Raw genomic sequence first — 19,951 nt, 5'->3', positions numbered from 1 at the left:
AAAAACGTGATGATTCCCAGTCAAGGTCTGGGGTTAAAACGGGTGGGTTTTTTCCACTCTGTGATTTCTAAGCGGGTTTATGGACGTTTATTAGCGATGGACATCTGAGATAATGATATCATCGGGAAGTGTAAGCAGTGTTGCCAGATCAGCCCAATCAGGGCCTACACAATTTTCAATTCAGGAGAGACTCTTTTTTTTATGTCCATCCTATACATAGATATATAGATGGAGATTGTTTTTTCAGCCGAACACAATATATTTTTACTTACAGAAACAAGTAAGACTGATGAATAACGACTAATGATCATAACAAATCAAGGCCAAGCAGATTACCACTACCACTGTGTGTGTGTGTGTGTGTGTGTGTGTGTGTGTGTGTGTGTGTGTGTGTGTGTGAGAGAGAGAGAGAGAGGCAGTGGCGTAGCACAAAAATCTCGAGCCTGTACATCAGCAGCCTCGGTGGGCCCCCTTGGCTTTTCCAAACGTCCATCGTCACACCTCACCACAGCTTTCACTGTGGAGAACATCACGGAAACCCCACGGCTTTCAGGTCTTCATTTTTCCCAGGGCATGAGACAAAGGTGGAGAGTCCGTTTCCAAGGAGTGCCAGCCCGGTACGATAAAGCACGGAAGTAGCGTAATAAAGCTTGAGAGACGCAAAGGCACAATCCAAAGACATACGAAATATGTATCCCCAGTATTTAAACCGAAAAACGCAGGATTAGACCTAAAACCGACTGACTAGTCTTAAACAGAGTGTAAGTTCAAATAGCTAAGTTATTATTTTTCTTTTCTGATGCTGTTGAAGGTTTAGTTGCATGATTTATTTCTGTAGGCACGGTGGTTAAAACTGATTAAAACACTATAGTGAACTGACCATATTTCAAAGTGCATGACTTGAGAAACATGCATCCTTTAATTCTTATGATGCGCAATGAAACAGGCTACTTGGTGTTATTGTTGCGAATCTAATTTCCGTGTAAACTGCCGCAGATGACAGCGTGAGATACTTTTTATGGGGCCGTTTTATGAGCTGAGCTTGTTGGACGCTTCGTGATGATGGACCTGCAGCTGATCATACATACCCATATTAAACCACTCTGATACAGCGAAACCAATAACTTTAACAATCAAGAATGCGGATAAAAGACAAACTTCAGGTCTTCTAGAAATGTCCAGGCTTTCCGAGGCCCCTCTCCATGTCGGGGCCGCGGGGAACCTGGTTCCACTCTGCCCCTGCTCTTAAATGCCTAATTTTCTGAACGGAACTTTGAACGGCGGTAATTGCCAGGGGGCTTTTCTGTCGAAGCCTCCAGGCCGCTAGGGGCGCCGTGGCGCCGGGAAGGGAGGCGGCCCGGTCGGAAGTCTTCACCCACGTGGAGGATGTTTGAATTATTTTCGGTCCGCGGACTCCCCCCGTGAGGCTCGCAATCTAATGCCCTGCGCGACGCGTGCCGGGGTTTAACGGCGACGTGCGAAGTGCGAGTTTCCCGGCGCGATGCCGACGACCGACAGGAAGAAGCAGCGGCAGGGCAGGGACGCGGCGGTGAGCCGAGCTAAACCTGACATAGCGGGGTATAGAAAAATCTGGGACGGGGCGTAACGGAGTATATTTACTCGAGTGCTGCACTTGAAGTAACAGTACTTTAGCTAGTATTCCCGTTACGTCCCGCCGTATTAGTCTGTCCCACCGGAATTCCGAGGGGCAGCTTGTTGTCCTCCACACTTGCTTCACAGGCGAAATGGGGCAGTCCTCCGCCAGGTGTGGTAAATAGAGACATGGCGGATTTAAACCAACAAACAAACAAGCTTCTCAAACAACACATCATATTTTTATTTCTTTTTTCAGTGACTAATGTTTTATTAATTTTGCCTTTCACGGGGAAAAACGGTACAAACCTTTTGAATGCGGGACTTTTACTTGTAGTTGAGTACTTTTACTTAGGGAAAGGACCTGAGTACTTCTCCCACCGCTGAGTCAACATGAACCATTGTTATAGATTAAAAAGCCCAACACACTATAAAATACATTAATACATCATCATTAATCCAGTACATTTTTTCCTCCATTTTTTTTAAAGGACCACTTTTACCTGTAATAGATTATTTTTACAGTGTGATCATTGCCATCGTCTGTTAAGCAAAGGATCTGAATACACACGTCTGAGGGCTCTGTTTGCTCGTGGCCCGACCCAGGTGCAGGGAACCAACGACAGCAGCGCGGTGAGCAAGGCGTCTGCCGCAGCGCGGGGCTACTTCCACGACGTCTTCCTCCGGCACTTCGTGTGCAAGGCGGCCAGGAGAGCCCCGCTCATCAACAGGTCAGTCGAGGCCTCGCCCCGGGCCCCTGCGCAACTGTCCTGGGTCTGTCGCTTTAGTTAACACACGGGCCACGTGTCCAGGGGCAGTGTAACGTTTGCACGCAGCCTAAGTCGTGCAAAGGCGAAACGCGGCCTCACGCGTCCCTATGACGGGATAACTGGTGTGTGATGTGTGAGGTAAGGTGTTTTAAATCAGGTCAATAAAATAAACATAATGATTCATCAACTGACGGCGACCGGAGGTTTGTCGGTGAAAATATTCATCATCATTAACATTGCGATCAACTCGTACTCGTTGACTAATCCTTTTAACCCTGACTGGGGTTATGCTCGGGGATTATTAGTGGCTGGTTAAGACCAGTGTAATAACGGATATGAAACTAGTCTTTCTCATCTCATCTCTCCTACGGGAATGTGAAAAATAGCAACGCGAGGAATGTAACCAACTCTTTGGATAAAAGTATTTAAAAGTAGAAGGACATATGTACGGTATTTGGTTGTATGTATCAAAGTCCTCAGTCCAGTTCCATGCTTCAGGGGCTACTACGTGCGCTGGAGAGCTGTGGACCACTGTGTGAGGAGGTTTCTACAGGTCACTGAAAACTGCCCCAAGAGACAGGCAAGTTACCAGTATACTCTATCCCCTGGTGGTACTTTTATGTGGAGGGTCTGCGTTCTGAGCCGTGCCACCAAGGTCACCATCCTTCCCCCTCTTTCTAGATTCTGTCGCTGGGCGCGGGCTTCGACTCCTTGTATTTTCGCCTCCACGCAGATGAAGCTCTTGTCAGGGCTGTCGTGTTTGAGGTGGATTTCCCAGATGTCACCCGGCGTAAGGCAGCCCTGATCAGATCTAATATTGCACTGAGGGGGATGTTAGACTCCCATTCGCCTGCTCCCACAGGTCGGCCATTTCTTTTACTAACAGCACACTTGTGTTCAGAGATTAAACGATTTTTTTTAATTTTTTCTGTTCACAAATCCAGCCAAAAATGTATTTGTCATTTAAGTTATGTAAGATTTCATCAGCTTATGCCTGCCTGTGTGTCTTCAGGACCTGTATATGTGTGTAGCGGTCAGTACCGTCTGATAGGGTTGGATGTTAGAGAGGAGTCCCAGGTGGTGGAGGCTCTGGATGCAGCCGGCTTGGACTGGGCTGCCCCTACTCTACTCCTCTCTGAGGTGGTGCTCACCTACATGGAAACACAATGGTGAACACAATGCAGACCTGGCCAAATAATCGGGACTACGATCTCACCGGTGTGACTGTGGGCCAGTAGCAGCTGATTGTCGTGTGTCTTCCAGGTCAGACGTTGTCATCCGTTGGGCAGCAAAGCTCCTGCCCCAGTCAGTCTTCGTGATGTACGAGCAGATCCACCCCCACGATCCCTTTGGTTGGATCATGCAAGATCATTTCCTGAAACTGAATTCAACTCTACACGCCCTCGGACGATACCCAGACACGGCTGCACAGAGACGCAGGTTCCTGGACAAGGCCAGTATGCAGACTTTACTACATGTACTTGTTACTGCATCTTGTAACTGTAACTGTTGAAGTGTAAAGGACAGTGTTAAGCAAGTAATATCTGCCTTTTAAACCCGTGTTTTTGTCTTCAGGGCTGGGAGCAGTGTGTGTGTCTGGATATGAATGACTTCTACCTGGGCTTGGTCCCTGAGGAGGAGAGGCGCAGGGTGGAGATCCTGGAGCCTTTTGATGAATATGAGGTTAGCTCTTTGAAACGTTGTGGCCGCTTTACCATGCGCCAAGTTCCCGGGCCGCTTAGTCGGCAAAGCGTCTTAGTTTTGATGCGTGTTGGATCAAATCCAGCTTTCCGCTGAAAACCCAATATACTCACAAGTCCGGGAGGCAGGGAAACCGTTGGATGAGGGTTTATTTGAAGGTACACGGCAACATCCCGGCAGGTGATTCTTCTGCGGTTACATCTCAGCCCGGTCCATTACTGACTTGAAGTTCTATTCCTATTTACTATTTACCTATTTAACAACTACAACTTGTTACATGTTCTAACACGGCAACATGACATGCTAGTGACCCGTCAAAAGCTTGTTTCGATCTGAACTCTTGCAGACTTCTCTACGTCTTACTAGCACCACGTTTTCTTAAACTTTTTTTTTTTTTTTAAACTGATGCACGCAAAAAAAAGGAAACTGCCTTACGGCTCCATCACCTGTCGTAGATAACAACAACATGTCCACCTGCATTCTAGCCCTTAGGGACCTACAAACATAACATTAGCGTAGTCCTGCTGTTTAAACTGTAGATAAACTGTTGTCCGCACACATTCAAACATTGGTAACGGGATAGCGACATAAATAATTTACCAAATACGAATATGTTCTTAAATGGCTCTTGTGTGAAATGTGTTTACATCTGCTTTTTTTTGGCTCTTTTCCACGTTATATAACAACACACGGTGCTTTACAGTCATAATTTTATTCAGAACGATACTTCAGAGTCTGTGTATCTGTCCACCCTCAGGAGTGGCACCAAAAATGTTCCCACTACTTCATCCTCACTGCATCTCGAGGCTCTTTAATGGCTCAGGCTTTGCTCACACGTCCCACAGGTATCTTTCACTTTTGCCTTTTGAAAACTGCTCTTTGAGTCGTTTGACATCTTCTAAAAGAATTTGTTTGCAGGTCTGTATGTATGTATTTCCTAACTAATGTTGTGACGTGTTTTTTTTTGTTTGTTTTTTCCTCTCCCCTTCCCTCCTCAGTATCTCCAGTGCCATCCGTACGCCTATCTCGGAGCCCTGTAGCCCTGAGCGTGAAGACCCTACCAGTTTGCCTGGAGGGCCTGGGGATGGCTTCCACCTTGGTGAGGCCGGGACAGGTCCTGCTAACAGGAGGCTCCAGCAGAGGAGGCAGGGTGGCAGTAACGAGAGTCCTCCTCAGAGGCCAGGAAGGCTGGAGATCCGTCATTGTGGAACCATCAGTAGATTTCGGTGAGAGGACTTGCTGCTTTTAATTTTTTTTTTTGTTTGTTTGTTTGTTTTCTGTGTGTAGTAGTTTTTGCTCTTTACACTACATTTTCAGATACACAAAAAAATAACAAGCTTGGTTTATCCATGAAAAGTTAGTTTCAGCCTGAATCAGACATTTTATTTAAGTGCCTGTAAATTTTTCTCCCTTGACTGCAAACACTGACCAGGGCATCTCAGAAAAGCCAGCTGGTGTTACCACTACTGGTGACACTGTGATTCTAGAGTAATGATCGAAATTGTGCGTGTAAAACGAGACCCACTTTGCTTCCGGTGTGAACAGCTGGTTGTTTGTGTTGCCCTCTCCCAGGTGTCCGACTCTACCACACCGCCACATCTGGTCCTGGAGGTGGGATTGTGGTCTACGGAGGTCGCTCCTCTCCTCTCAACCCAGTTAGAGGCCTTTTCAGAGTAACCCTGGACCCCTGTGGTCCACCTGGCCCTCTAGACTCAGGGGACCGAGATGCAGTGAAGCCGCGTGTAGAGCGGATGGTCTGTACGGGTGATCCACCGCCGCCAAGGTGGAGGCACACTGCTACGATCGTCAGTCATAAAGGTGAGATAAAAAAGAGAGTCCGAGGTGGTTTCTTTCTTTCTTCTTTCTTTGTCTCTCACTCATTCATTTTCACTGTTACTTGCTTACTTATTATAGAATACGACCTTCTCTTTTTTTTCTCTGTAGGCAAAGACTTTCTGTTTGTGTTTGGGGGAAAGAATGAATCAGAGGCAGCTCTGGGTGACGGCCGCTTCCTGTGTCTTGACCAGCAGCACTGGACAGAGGTTGGCCGGGTCCCTATTCATGTGGTTTCTTCACAAAGGGGTTTTTTAATGTCCCACACAGTGATAGCACTTAAATTATCGTCTCTCTCCAAGAACCACTCGTACGAACACGTTCGTTCTTGAGTGGTCGTGTAGGAGTTAGAATTTTCTCCTATGTATGAACTAAATTCACAAGTGGTCGAGACCTGCTGTGTCAGTCAGGCGTCTCTGCACAGGGATGTAACGCACAGAAGAAGTCAGTTGTCCAAACCGAGGTTTTGCTTTTTCTTCATCTATTGCAAGCAAGACCAAAGACCAAAGAAATCCTGGCTCCTGCTGCCTCCCAGGTGCTGGTGCTGGTCCTACGCCTGCCCACCAGTAGAAAACCTGGGAAACCCCCGATGCTGCCCAGCTGTTACAAAATGAACCCAAACAGACTAAATAGACAACTAGAAAAACAAAGAAAACTAAAGAGAGAGAAATACCAAAGAAATCTAGTATAAATTAAGCAAATATTTCCAAAAATCTGACAAGGAAACCAATGAATAGCTGCTATAATAACTAAAACAAATTTAAGTTAAGATTCTGTTCACTAATCATCATCACGGCTCGACAATTTACTGAGCGGCTTTTTTAGATTGTTATGATTTTTATTTACATATCATATACATAGATATTTCGGCAAAGCGGCTTATGCATTTCACTAGTTGCTGGAAAGTTCTCAGCTGCCTCAGGACGTTTATGCAGGTCTCTGTTCAGTATCATCGTCTGTTGGCGCCGGCAGTGCAACATCCCCTACCGTACGCTGTTCTATCCCGTCCCTCGTCTCCGTGTCTGGAACTCGCCCTTGGCAGCCTCTCATTTCACTCATGGACTGCTTTGCTTCAGAAACATGCTCTTTAGCATCTAGCTGTTAAACCGTTCTTTATTTCGTCTTTTGTCAGTGAGAGAGGTTTAGGAGACGAGTGTGAAAATGTTCTTGCGTGAGGCCCAGAGTGTGTATGTTTCGTTTACAGATCCTAGTAGAGGGCGCAGCACCAGAGGCCCACCACTCCCACTCAGCGTGTTCATATCAGGGAGGTGCGGTGGTGTTTGGAGGACTGGACAGATGGGGGGTGCCACTGGGGGACACAGTCGTGTTAAAGCCCACCGACAGAGGCTTCTCCTGGGAAAGAATAGAGGTGCAGCCCCCCCCTGTTCCCAGGTCTGTTGTTCCTCAGAGCCACTGACAAAAACTTCACCCCATCCAGATTCTGCCCTGAAGCTCCTACTGAAGAAATACATTTCGTAAGACCTGATACTATGTGCTTTGTTTTAGATACTCTCATTCTGCCCATGTGATTGGTGAGAAGCTGGTCGTGGTGGGTGGAGTTTGGCTGCATTCAGATGGTGTACCAGGTGTTGCCGTGATCAACCTCTGCACACGGAGCAGCGTGGAGTTCAGCCTGGACACGGTCGGTTAACTTTCATTGGACCTAGTGGAAGCACATTTCACCGCAGTAATTTTAAGTGAAACTCAGTGCCACCTCGGGGTGTAAAGTTTTTGTTTTTTGGTGCCATTGATCGTGTAGCCTCGGGATAGATCTGTCAGACATGAATAATAAATCACTGCGTGTTCTTCTGCCGTCTGCAGACCTCGGTGCCCTGGCCTCTGATGCTGCACTCTTTCTGCTCTGAGCTGACGGATTCAGAAGAACCAGAGCTACTGCTGATGGGTGGGGGAGGGAACTGTTTCTCCTTCGGGACTCATTTCAACCCTCAGCCTGTCACTGTGGACCTCAGACCTGCGCTGGGATGAAGTCTTTCTGTGCTCAGATCAATGAGTTAAACTGAGGACTTTATGCAGTCCGAAATCCGCCCCTCTCAGATGTCTGAATGGATGAAATGGATCAACTTGAGATATTTGGGACAGTCGGGATAGAACTTACTTCAGGCCTGCTGAGGGCTCCAGACAAGTGTAATTGATTTTGAGCCCCGAAGGTTGGATGTCTAAGTATGAATGGACACACAATGTTCAAAAGACATTAAACAAATCCACAGAAGTGTCTTCAGTTTGATTGCTGGACAGGTTTTTATTTGTGAGACCTCAGAATATTATAGTCCAATATTGAAGCGCCCTGACATAGATCATCGCAAGTCTTTCAATGTTTTGGATGGAGGTTAAATCAATCAGTGAAGCGCTTAAAGGACTGGACTGTAGGACTGACAGCACCCCAGTCGCCAGGCTTGCGGTATTCCCCCTTCTCCAGGAAGTACTGGCGTCCACGGTAGTTGGGGTGCTCGTAGAGAACCCACCAGCCGTCGGACACCTTACAGGAGTTGACCTCCCTCCAGTGGAACTTCTCCAGAAGGGAGGGACAGTCCTCTGTGACCTCGAAGGCCTGGCCCCCAAAGTCTGCCTTCTCATAGAGCTGCAGCTTGTACAGGGTCCCACTGGTCTGGAAGGTGACGGACGGAAGGAAGGGAGCGAGACAGTAGGGGTTTGGGAGTAGGTAGTAAGGAGTAAAAACAGAAGATAGGTGGGGAGTGGTGGATGAAGGGTGGAGGTGGTGGTTAGTGCAGGGGGTTGGGAAGGAATGGGAATGGAATGTGGGGTGAGAGAAAAGGGGAAGGGGGGATATATAGGGAGATGAGATTTGCATCTAACCGAAGGAAAAGATGTTTGTAGGGCAGCACTTTATTTCAACCCGCCAGTTAGTAATTGTAAGCAATATATAAACAGTTAATGAATCGTTTTAACACACACACACACACACACACACACACACACACACACACACACACACACACACACACAAAGGCTGGTGTATAAACAGATAATGAATGATAGTGTAGTAAAAGACATGTTGTTATAGTATAAAATGTGTTCATTGGAGAATTTACACCTATTGACAAGTACTGTGAACTTTGATTGTCTTTATAACTGCTTACAACTACACTGTGTGTCTTTAAACCATTTATTATCTGGTTATATGCTGCTTATAAAAGGTAAATAGGGGGACCTGAGGTCAAGTGTTAACTGTTTTCATATCAGGCTCTCACAACAATCTGAGCGTCACGGCAAACTGTCCTTTGTACAGATTGTACACTCAGTGAATCTGGCGCGATCTGCCACTTAGATAACCGAGTTTAATCAAACCCCACCCCTCGCTGTTTGCAGTCTGTTCTTGCCTTTTGTAAATAGTACAACACTCCACATATGCAGCTGCTACTAACCACTTTGATTTTTTGTGTGAAAGTGGTGTCCCCGAATCTGCCCGCAGGCTGTTGGTCGCTTGGACCGAAGCCCGATCGTACAAATAGGCCGATCCAGATATCGGTCTCCATTGACAAAGCCCTGCAGTCGCTGGTACCATCAACTACATAGCGTGACCTCTTTGACGGACCCAGCAGTTGTCATCCGCTCGGCTAACCTCTCACTGTCTGAGTCACCAACCTCAAAGTTCATAACTCTCAACGTCAGGCTCTTCGGCCTCACAGCTGAGGAAGAATCTTACCAGGAGTTAAGTTCGTACAGGTTAGCGGTTACATGAAAGGTCTGCCCGCAACGCTCAGCTCATTCAATGAAAGGGGTCAGAATAGATCTCAGCACCAGCAGCGGATCAGACTACAGGCGGTGGCTGACTTACAAAGTGGATCATCTTGCAGGAGCTGAGGCGGTCGTTGAGTCCCATCCAACGCTGGTACTCTGGGTACTCCCCCCTGGTCAGGACATACTGGTAGCCCATGTAGTTTGGCCTCTCGTACACCACCCAGGCCCCACTCTCCACTCGGATGGAGTTGCAGCGGCTTAGGTAGGCGTGGAAATCTGAGCAGTCGCTGTCGCACTCATAGCGGCGGCCCTGGAAGTTCTTGTCCTCGTAGAAGACAATCTGGGGGAACAACACACGCCTGTCTTATCTCTCAACTCCTGCTTTTACAATGTGTGTGTTAGATTCTCTGAGGGGTGGCTCGTCCTGATGGGGTTTTTTCTTTTTTTTTTTTTCTCTCCGGCCTCCCGCAGAGAGTGCAGCTTTCACCACCGGCAGGATGAGGGCCATCAACACCTACTCCTGCGGAAAACCAGCCAGCACAGTCCACACCACTGTTTGAAACTTGCCTCACCTGAAAACCAAATCAAAACATCCCAGTAGTCCCCGCAGAGAGGACCACGTACGCAGCCTTGACTTAACCCCGCACTTTGCCACTTAACCTACACGCCACAGTGTTGTGTTGTGTGTCAGCCCCGCTTTGTCTCAACTCACCCTGCCCATCTTGGATCTAATTTGTGGGGTAGCCTTGATGGTGTTAAGTGATGGTGATGGTGGTTCCCCTGAGGTCTCAATGTCGCACTGGCCCCCCACCAGTCCCTTTTATATCCCCGCTTTCCCACATTTATAAACAGCAACGGTGGAGGCAAAAGGGGAACAATCGCTTTGTCATGAAAATGAGATCCAAAAATTGAGTCAGTGATTCTAGTGCTATTCAGTTTTTCCAGAAAAGCGAGGAAGGATTACGGCATAATGGGCGGGCACGGTGAGCGTCCATTGACCCCACTTCTCTACTGGCTGGGTCCAGTGCCCACCCCCGGGCTCCGGCTCTCGCACCATGTCACACATGCCAGCTCCACCGGCTTGCCCCCACCTGGCAAGGACCTGCCAACTCATGACTTATTTCTGCCTTATGGATGAATCCAGATAGAGCTGCGGTGCAAGACGCACTAAGATCCTTCACTTAGATAAAAGTGCCAGTACCACACTCTAAAAATACTCCAGTACAAGAGCATTGAATTCAGAGTCTCAGTTAAATAAAACACTTAAATAACATACTTCAAGTATTATAAGTACTCTTGCAGAAAAAGGCCCTTGTGTTGTATATTATTGTATTATATATTGCATACATTTTACCGTATATTGGATCATTATTACTGATCCATCAGTTTGGAAGCAGCATTTCACCATTGTAGTTGGTCGTTGTGGAACTAATTTTGGATATTTTTTATATTGAAGGGTTGTTTATGATCAGGCATCGTATTTTATAAGCTCATTACACAGTCAGTGGCCACTTTAGTAGGTACACCTGTGCAAACTAATGCCATCCGTCGCAACAGCTCTGCCCATTTGTTGTACTTTTGCAGAGTTTATGATGTTCGGTTTTTGTTGACATTGTCAGAAATGTGTCAGTTCAATCATATGTTTGTTATTGAGGTGATCGTGTCGTACTGGACAGCACTATATTTACATGAGGGGGGCAAAATACTAGAAACACGTCTGAATACAACGCAGTCACAACACACGTTATGTAACTAACACCTCTATGACGGGGTCCACTAAACTGAACATTATGGGCATCATAGAAGTTGACTGGATGGCAGAACAGTTGTATTGGAATGCATTAGAGTGTACAGGTGTACCTAATAAAGTGGCCGCTGAGTGTATATTTTGAGTGTAACAGCCGAGCAATGTAGTAGAGTAAAAAGTACAGTTCCTCCTGACGTGGAGTGGAAACACAAAGTGGCATGAAATGGGAATACTCAAGTAGAATACAAGTATCTCAAAAAGTGCGGCACTTGAGTAAAAGTACTAGTTGTACCAGTTGTACCTATTTGTAATACGATTGCAATTCATGCATTTCAATGTATTTCCTCTGTCACTCAGATGGACTTTATGAACTGGTTCCCATTATACCAAATGTGGAGCATATTGCTGTGTCCGAAGGTAAATACAGAATCAAAGCATCCAAAGCAATAAGCGGGAGGTGACCTGGTTTTAGTCAAAACCTTTATTCATTTTTATTCTTTGAACAAGCAAACATATAGTGCTCTTCACATAGTAAGGGGTGCATAAAAGGTGCGTGTGTTCAAATCAAAAGGGCACGTTTTCAAAGTAAAGCAACAGCAGTAAGGCATTTTACAGTGTAACCACTTTCATCTTGAAAATGAAAACACATCCCAGCATTTAGATTTTTTTTCCTACAGTGATGTTTTCTAATATGAAATAACATTTTAACAGTACATATTTATTACATAGTCCAACTTCGCTTAACTTCCAGTAACTAATAAAATGCTGCCTTGAAGACACATGCAGCAGTTCCGTTGTGTGTAATGTACAGTATGTCCCATTCTGGGAAGAAAAAAAAAAAACCCTCAAAATGTAGCATGCCGTGATGAGTAGAAGTGAGGGAGGCATTAAATGTTGAAAATGGTCCTGGAGGCACGGAAGATTTCTGAAATAAAGTCACACTATAATGCTGAAATATACACATTTATACAGGTGAATTAATACAAAAATAAACATACATTTAGGATTAGTTGCACATCTGGCCACTAATCTGCAAACTGACCACAAGTTCGTTGAGTTTTGCCTCCGTTGGTACACGTCAGCGAGTCAGTTACTTCTGTCGTACTGAAGACAATAAAAAGGAAAAGTCCGCCATAAATGACGGAGCAGAAAAACAGTTGTCCTCGGGGCCGCACCGCTCTCACTAACGTCAGAACAAATATTTCCTTTTGACAGCTGCTGAAAACACCTACTGCGGTACGGCAACAAAATACAACATGCTTGACAGTTTCAGCCCGTGGAACACAGTGTAGCTGCAGGTACCGTTGACTGACCCTCTACCTCTGGACGGTGCGATTACATATCTAAAATAAATTACGTTAACGTTCCTTCCTTTTTCCTCATAATGGTAAACGCTTGATTGCTATCTCTTCATATTCTAATAACACAGAAAAATACTATGTCCTGAGCTGGTAACTGTTGGTGCACTAACGTGTCCTTAGTACCCAAAGTGCTGAATTTATTTAGCCTCTATATTCTCCATCTTTAAGTGCACGCAGGATAACTGCCCTTAGTGAAAATGTTTCTTGGAGCAGAAAATAGCATTGAGTTTTACATACATGGGCGCAGTCTGGGAACTTCGGACACCACTGGTTCTCCAGGAACTTCACCGTACCGAGCCACAACTTCCCCTAAAGCAGCAACCAGCACCGCAGGATGGTGAAACCAGTCGCACCTGCTATAAGGTTACGTTCCTCTAATAGTTGCTCAAAAACACCTCTGACTATACTCGGCTTACACAACAACATTGGGTAATAAGTGGATTTCAACCGTCAAACTGAGAACTATTACTACATCCTAGAGCTGTAATGTCCCACGGGAACATTTTAGGGGCATGTCCGAAAGATCCCTCAGCCTGTCACAGTCAGTCGTGGCGGCTGCCTTGTCCCTCCTCAGCTGCTCCCACTTTTTTGACCAGATTTAGAATTTCTGTCTCCAAGGCATTACATGAAGCAGTCAACCCAAATTTAATCTTTTTCCAAAATGTCCCTTTAAGAGCTGGCGGTGACTTCACAGATGCTCCTCGTTTTTGTTAGTGTTTTTTTTTTTTGTTAGTCTAAACCTCCCCTCAAAAGCCCGGTGCCTGTAATGTTCTACACCACGCCAGTCCCCTCCCGACTTGGCTTAGACACAGTTGCTGTGTTTTCGTAAGAAGGAACTGTAAAGCAGCCCACGCCAGCTTTCCACTCAGGAATGAGTGGGACGTGAGTTGCTGTAAAAGCTGGATCCACAGCTCCAGACCTTCCAGAGTAAGGTGTAAACAACCATCCTGTACGATAATACTCGCAGTGAACGTACTCCTCAGTTTGGTAAGGCAGGAAATCCTAATGTCACTAATACTACATGCAGCCTGTCTGTTCACACCATCGCGTTGCCCTAATCTACAGGTACCAGTATCCCGCCGGAAGAGACCCAAACAAGAGTAATCCAACAGTTCAACAAGCCAAAGGTGACTGTCCCGCTGCCCGTCCATTCCTAATATGTTCGGTGTCATTAACTCGGGGCGCGTCTGTCGCAGGTCCATTCAAGTCCTTTAAAGAGGCCACCGCGGACGGGATGAGGCTGTCAAGTTCCTGCCTGTTCCCCGTTTCCAGAAGCCACTCGTGGAACTTGACTTCCACCACTTCCTGGAACTGCCGCTTCTGCTCCCTAGAGGACACACATGAGAATTCAGTTGCTACAGAGAAAACAAAAGGAGGTAAACTACAGAGCAGTGAACCGGGCAGGATGTGGAAGAGATTAGTGTCTAAATATGATCATATAGAAATCAATCCCTGTTGTTCCAGTGTAGAGCCCCTGGAGCCGGTTTTCTGACACTAATGCCTCCACTGAGCTCCATCATATCTCTCCAGCTGAATGGCTAACTCACATTCTTATTGATTTTCTGAAGGGCCGTTCCCGTCTAACTTTCCACTGATAAAAATAGCGCGCTGGATAACGGAATAATAAAACTTGTTTTTACACATGCGTAGATGATCGGGCGTTTAAGTGCTATTGGATCAAATGAGTGCACTTTCTAATAATGGTGTGGGGGGAAAAAAAGGGCTTGACTGGCCACTCACTTGCTCAGCCGGGCCTCCAGCACGGTCTTCTGCCAGTTCTGTATTCTCTTCTGCTTTTCATCCAGCGCCGCCTGATACGGAGGAGGCAAACCACCGGGCACCTCACATGTGTCGCCCTCCATCTGGAAAGGCACAACCAGCGTGTGAAACTCAGCCGGGGGCAGCAGGCGGTAGCAGGCGGGGTCCGGGTTGGACGATGTGTTGAGTGAGGGGTCGACGATGCCCTCGGTCCCCAGAAGAAGGGGCTGGTCCCAGGCGTCGGGGACCACAGCGAGCCCCACGCTGGCCATATGATCCTCCAGGGAGGGGTAGAAAGTGTGGAAGGGTCCCAGTGTAATGTCTGTGTTTCCAGGTAGGAGCAAGGGGCGGGTGGGCGTCAAGGTGTGGATGGTGCAACGGGAGGAGGCCCCAACAGCGATCCTGCCGGCCACGCACACCACCCGCACGTTCTGGCAGCTGTGGATGTGGACGCTGGTCTCGACGGGACCCAGAACCACTGTGCTGTCACGGCATTTGTCCAGGCTAACTGATCTGAAGGAGCAACAAAGACCATGACAGATGAACGGTGTCCCAAAAAGTCCATCACACAACCTACAGTTAGGTCCATAGGTATTTGGACAGTGACACAATTTTGGTAATTTAGCCTCTGTCCACCACCACAATGGATTTGAAACCAAGCCATCAAGATGTGATTGAAGTGCAGACTTTCATCTTTAATTCAAGGGGTTTAACCATTAACCGTTTAGGAGTTAAAGCCATTTTTATACATAGTCCCTCATTTTCACAGGCTCAAAAGTAATTGGACAATTGACAATTGATCACTTTCTTGTCCAGGCGTGTCCTGTTCCCTCGTTATTTCATGACAAATTAAGCAGATGAAAGGTCTGTAGTTGATTCCAAGTGTTGAATATGCGTTTGGTACTCGCAAATTCGCATTTGGACACAATTTCTTTTGAGCCTCTGAAAATGAAGGACTATGTATAGAAACGACCGTAATTCCTAAACGGTTAATGAGATATTTTTGTTAAACCCCCTGAATTAAAGATGAAAGTCTGCACGTCAATCACATCTTGATGGCTTGGTTTCAAATCCATTGTGGTGGTGGACAGAGGCAAAATTACCAAAATTGTGTCGCTGTCCAAATACTTATGGACCTAGCTGTATATTAATGGAAGCTAACCTTACCTGAGAGGTGACAGAAGGTATATGAAGGCATCTGAGCATCTGTGGACTTTGACGTTGGCACCGGTCAGCTTGTCTGAGGTTTTAGCCAGGGTCTGTTTGAAGACTTGGGACATCAGCACCATCTTACTGCCAGGTGGAGCCGTGTGGGTGTTCCTGGCTATTTTGGCTCTCTTCATGGCCCCTTCCACTACAATGCACAAACACAGACTGTCAAAGAAATGTAGACCGGTAGAGAAAGAGTGATGACTTGCAGACGCACTTAACGTAAGCACCCATAAAATACCACTTTCCTGACTTCTGATGCTTTCCCCTCAGACTCATTGTCTAAAATTACTGCAAGAAAGGATACCTTGCTGAGCCCAGGCCAGTTTCTTGCCTGAGCGCAGGCAGGCGGTAATCCCAAAGGGGTTGAGTGTGAGGCCGCGCTGGAGACACAAGAGTAGCTTGTGCAGGGGGAAGGAGCGGCTCTGTGTGGACCAGCCAGCTTGTGTCTGGAGCGGAGCTTTGGTCAGCAGCCTGTGGACAGGCTGAACAGCTCTGCCGTGGCAAACCGAGCCCTCCAAGAGCAGGTCCAAGCTCCGCACGGCCTCCAAGGATATCTGGAAAAAGATATCAGGCATAAAAATCAGACGTTTATCTCAGTCGCAACTTCTAAAAGCACAGAGCATACAACGGCTATTCTGTAAGCAAAGATTGCAAAGTAATTCGTGCTTTGCTTTTAAGGCAATGGAAATTAGATGTCACGGTAAGCTTTGCTCCGATAGGGCTCTCGACTGTAATCAATACCACCATACAGTATGTACTTTAAATCCTTAAACCTGCAATAACTGATCTGTTGGGCCCGTCTGAGGCAGCAGAAACAAGTTATGAAAACAACACTGACATATCATCTTTTAAGCCGATATGATGAAGCTGTTGACAGACTTATTTACACTTCAGTCTCGGAGCAACATTACATTCACTCGGAGTCGTGTTTCCGGGCCCCCGGCGAATCATGTTAGCGCTGTTTCTGGTTTCAAACAACTCCCGAGGTTAATATCTGGTCCTTTAGCTGCTAAACGCTCCACTGTGTCCACCAGCTGGTCTCGGACTGTGTCTGCCTGCTGTTTGGTGACGGACAGGTAGTGGACCGTGGCTTTTTAGAGCTATTTCTCTGAAAACATCTGCCTGCTGCGCCCGAAAACAACACTGTGAGAGCAGTGAATGAGAACCACAGCAGTAAAGTTGTGGATTAGAGCAGCTAAACAACGAGCTGAAACTCACTATAAAACTCTGCAGATTCATCACCACGAGCGACCACTTTCACACTGTCACATTTAACACATTTAAATACATGGTTATTGTGACAATACATCTATCCTAGCTGCTTTAAGTTTGCTGGTGTACAGCAATGGATGATGTGTGCTGACTGTCCGCAGACCTGGCAGTCTCTTAGGGCCTGTCCAGATTGTGACAGCTGTCCCGGCTCCACCAGCAGCTCCAGAATCTCGGCTAGATGGCTTTGCACAAATGACAGGTGGGCCTGATCATCCCAGTTCTGCTGAACCAAACAGAAAAAGAAAAGGACTATGAGTGGCACATCACACAACCGAGAGAAGACAAGAACGTTTGGTGTTTAAACTGTAGATGTTTTGCACTGGGTGACAGGTAATCAGAATTGCAGAATGCTGCCAGACATGCAATAATGGTTTCAGTCTGTCTCTCGTCCTTCACAGCAACAAGGACCTTGTTCTGGGAGCTAGTCTTGGCCTCTCGGTCTGACGAGGAGGGGGAGCGAGTGCGGTGACTGGGCCACTCTTCGCAGATCAGGGAGGTGCGCAGAGACACGCGGTTCAGCTGCTGGATGTAGAGGAAGAGGAGGAACTGCAGCGTGTCCACGGACAACTGGAGTAAAAAAGGAGAAAAGGGAAACGAGGGTCGCATATCAATGTGTGGCTCCTACTGGCACTTGAGAGCATGGTTACAACACTGACCTCTGCCTGGGGCAAAAAAAAACACAACACAGTGAGCAGCACACCCTCATGAGAGAGTAAGACATGACACTGAGAGGTTAACTGGGGATGAGATAAGATCACATTCTCAGGTAAATGAAGCCATTTGCACACGTAATCTTTCACTCCACCCCTCTCATTTTTTTTTCACCTTGTTCCTTTGTTGGTCCAGCTCACTTTTGGAAGAGCACTGGGAGAGACACTCTGCCCGCTCCAGCCTCTCCTCTGGTGTGTGGCCTACGAGAAGGTCGAAGGTCTCAAAGTAGAGCCACGCCAGGTCTTCCGGAAGCTGTAGCTTTCCGCAGGCAATGTGCCTCCACATGGGCCAGCCCAGAACGGGGAAGCAGCCGTCCCTGGTTCGCACGTAGCTCGCCATCTTTCGAAGGTAGTGCAGGCTGAGTTTGGAGGAGGGAGCCGCCTACAGTGGCGTGAACTCTGGTCATTTTACAACATTTACACCCACTGGACTGGATATTACGACATGAAATCGTTAGTGAAGGTATATTCACCTGCAGGGCGCCCAGTAAGAAGGGCTCCATGCGTGGCCATATGCTCACACTGTCTGCCTCCATGCCTGAAGAGAGAAGGGGGGGGGGGTGTTAAAAATAATAAAAGATGTGGAAGCTGGACGCATAATACATGGATATGCAAGAATTTCCCAGTATAAGAGCAATGTAAGCGAGTACAGTGCGCTTTGTCGACCGGCAAGTCAAACTTAGATAAACAGATTTGGAGAACAGCTGAGGGGAGAGCCGAGCAGCATTTCTCAATGGCCAGCTGTAGTGAGGCTGACCATACAAGTGCGCGGCCGTGACCGTAACAACAAGCCCTGTTTACAGGTCGCTCATTCAACATGGTCTCAAACCAGACCGTAACACCAACCCGACGCCTTGACGCTCCCATGACAACCGGCAGCCAGGCCGCTCATGTCATCAACACCTGACGGTGCATCACAACATCGAGTCTGGCAGGCTAACCGAGCCGGCTCTCGGCTCATGCCAAGACGGTCCTGTCCGGCCCGGCCCCGGCCGACGAGAAAATAAACACCAACTCGCTTCCCGTTGTGATGCGTGTAAAAGGCGGCCGGACGGACCGCGGGAGGGAGGTTTGTTTTTCTGTCAGAAGTTAACTTCACCGCAGTAAACTCTCCGGCGTTAACTTAGCAGCCGTTAGCTGGCGATGCTAGCAGAGGAGCCACAAGTGTGGCTGGGTTGTTCTTACTTTCTGCCTTTATCCTCGTCCCGGCAGCGCGCCGCTCCGTCTCGATGGGAGGTGGGTCGACGGGTCAAGTCAAACATAAGTGGGAGCAGAGATGGGTCCGGTCGTCGACGCGGTTCGTTGCGGTCCGGGGCAGACCGGACAGGTAGGCTCACATCCGCAGGGCTTCCTATTTGGCGCCTCCTCTCCGCTCGGACCATCTGTTGCGCGCAGCTCGCGGGGGCGCGCTTTATGCTGCATTCAGGGACTGTTGGCAGGATGGGAAGAACGGGCATCACATCCCCCTCATTCAAACGGGGGAGTGTTCACTCATTAGTCCACAGCGGTAAACCATAGTCAGCGTTGCCAGATTGGACGGTTTTCCGCTCATTTGGGCTAGTTTTTATTTTATTTTATTTAAGTGTGTAGGTAAGAAAAAAAAAGTGGTCGGGAGAGATGCAAAACAATCTTGGAAACTTTTTATGTTTTTATTTTTCCCAGTTGTTTGATTTCCACCAACAAACAGTTAGAGGCTATATTCAAATAAATGATAACTAGTGACCATTAAAACCATTTATTACTACTAAATAGAAACTTTTTTTAACTCTCGTAAACACTTACATCTGTTCACATGACTGAAAACTTTTAATGTACATCATGTAAAAGACTTTTATGACTTATGTCACCATTTTTTAAAATTATTGTAACCGTGATTGAGTGTGCCTAATTATACTAATAAAACAGAGGAAGTTTGCAAAATGTCCCCCGAACCAAAATTTGTTTGCTGGGTGTTGACATTTCTTGTTGGAGAGTTAACCAAAAAAAACAAAATCATTCAAACAAAGAGACACAAAAGAAGAACCGACTACAAAAAATAAAAAAATAAATAAAATAAAAAAATCGCAAAATCTCTACAAAGAAATGCGACACAGGTCGTCTGGTGGCCAAATGGTTAAAGCGCATAGCCCTCTACATAACTGCAAATCCCACGGTTCAAATAACGGCCCGGGGGATCCTTGTCATACCCACCCCCCGCGCTCTTGTTTCCTGTCTGTATCTAGAGTGTCAACTATCAAACAAAATGCAAAAAAAAAAAATCAATAAAAAGGACGT

At 46.9% G+C, this 19,951-nt stretch overlaps 3 protein-coding genes across 3 annotated transcripts; 1 reads left to right on the top strand and 2 right to left on the bottom strand.

Annotated features, from left to right (window-relative positions):
- Positions 1-1,375: 1,375 nt before the first annotated feature.
- On the top strand, positions 1,376-8,855 carry lcmt2 (leucine carboxyl methyltransferase 2). The gene is made up of 14 exons (XM_040147801.1): positions 1,376-1,549; positions 2,200-2,324; positions 2,862-2,943; positions 3,045-3,225; positions 3,376-3,532; positions 3,627-3,816; positions 3,939-4,046; positions 4,822-4,909; positions 5,063-5,290; positions 5,637-5,882; positions 6,009-6,106; positions 7,102-7,289; positions 7,404-7,539; positions 7,719-8,855. Exons 1-14 carry the CDS (start codon positions 1,502-1,504, stop codon positions 7,881-7,883), a joined length of 2,040 nt encoding a protein of 679 aa, XP_040003735.1. The 5' UTR covers positions 1,376-1,501; the 3' UTR covers positions 7,884-8,855.
- crygs2 (crystallin, gamma S2) lies at positions 8,251-10,731 on the bottom strand. Its single transcript, XM_040148893.1, has 3 exons — positions 10,622-10,731; positions 9,715-9,976; positions 8,251-8,523 (listed from the first exon to the last, which is right to left on the bottom strand). The coding sequence occupies exons 1-3, from the start codon at positions 10,729-10,731 to the stop codon at positions 8,251-8,253; spliced, it is 645 nt and encodes a 214-aa protein (XP_040004827.1).
- A 1,064-nt stretch (positions 10,732-11,795) lies between these two features.
- On the bottom strand, positions 11,796-19,073 carry tbccd1 (TBCC domain containing 1). Its single transcript, XM_040147802.1, has 9 exons — positions 18,863-19,073; positions 18,151-18,215; positions 17,793-18,059; positions 17,376-17,534; positions 17,071-17,187; positions 16,000-16,249; positions 15,651-15,837; positions 14,466-14,996; positions 11,796-14,052 (listed from the first exon to the last, which is right to left on the bottom strand). The coding sequence occupies exons 2-9, from the start codon at positions 18,211-18,213 to the stop codon at positions 13,839-13,841; spliced, it is 1,788 nt and encodes a 595-aa protein (XP_040003736.1). The 5' UTR covers positions 18,214-18,215; positions 18,863-19,073; the 3' UTR covers positions 11,796-13,838.
- Positions 19,074-19,951: the final 878 nt, after the last annotated feature.

This window comes from Xiphias gladius, chromosome 16, assembly GCF_016859285.1.
Source record: "Xiphias gladius isolate SHS-SW01 ecotype Sanya breed wild chromosome 16, ASM1685928v1, whole genome shotgun sequence".
NCBI lineage: Eukaryota > Metazoa > Chordata > Actinopteri > Istiophoriformes > Xiphiidae > Xiphias > Xiphias gladius.
The sequence above is the reverse complement of the archived record's forward strand: the minus strand, read 5'-3'. Positions and strand labels throughout refer to the sequence as shown.

Bases quoted from the DNA above. Each gene is read 5' to 3' on its own strand.
- lcmt2 (XM_040147801.1), top strand. From the start codon at position 1,502: ATGCCGACGACCGACAGGAAGAAGCAGCGGCAGGGCAGGGACGCGGCG. The intron at 2,325-2,861 runs GTCAGTCGAGGC...TCCATGCTTCAG, and splicing joins AGAGCCCCGCTCATCAACAG to GGGCTACTACGTGCGCTGGA. The intron at 5,291-5,636 runs GTGAGAGGACTT...GCCCTCTCCCAG, and splicing joins GGAACCATCAGTAGATTTCG to GTGTCCGACTCTACCACACC.
- crygs2 (XM_040148893.1), bottom strand. From the start codon at position 10,731: ATGAGTTGGCAGGTCCTTGCCAGGTGGGGGCAAGCCGGTGGAGCTGGC. The intron at 9,977-10,621 runs GTGGGGTCAATG...GAGATAAGACAG, and splicing joins TGGACCCAGCCAGTAGAGAA to GCGTGTGTTGTTCCCCCAGA. The intron at 8,524-9,714 runs GTAAGTCAGCCA...GTCACCTTCCAG, and splicing joins CCTGCAAGATGATCCACTTT to ACCAGTGGGACCCTGTACAA.
- tbccd1 (XM_040147802.1), bottom strand. From the start codon at position 18,213: ATGGAGGCAGACAGTGTGAGCATATGGCCACGCATGGAGCCCTTCTTA. The intron at 18,060-18,150 runs GTGAATATACCT...ACGCCACTGTAG, and splicing joins TCTTACTGGGCGCCCTGCAG to GCGGCTCCCTCCTCCAAACT. The intron at 14,997-15,650 runs GTAAGGTTAGCT...TTGCTCCTTCAG, and splicing joins TACCTTCTGTCACCTCTCAG to ATCAGTTAGCCTGGACAAAT.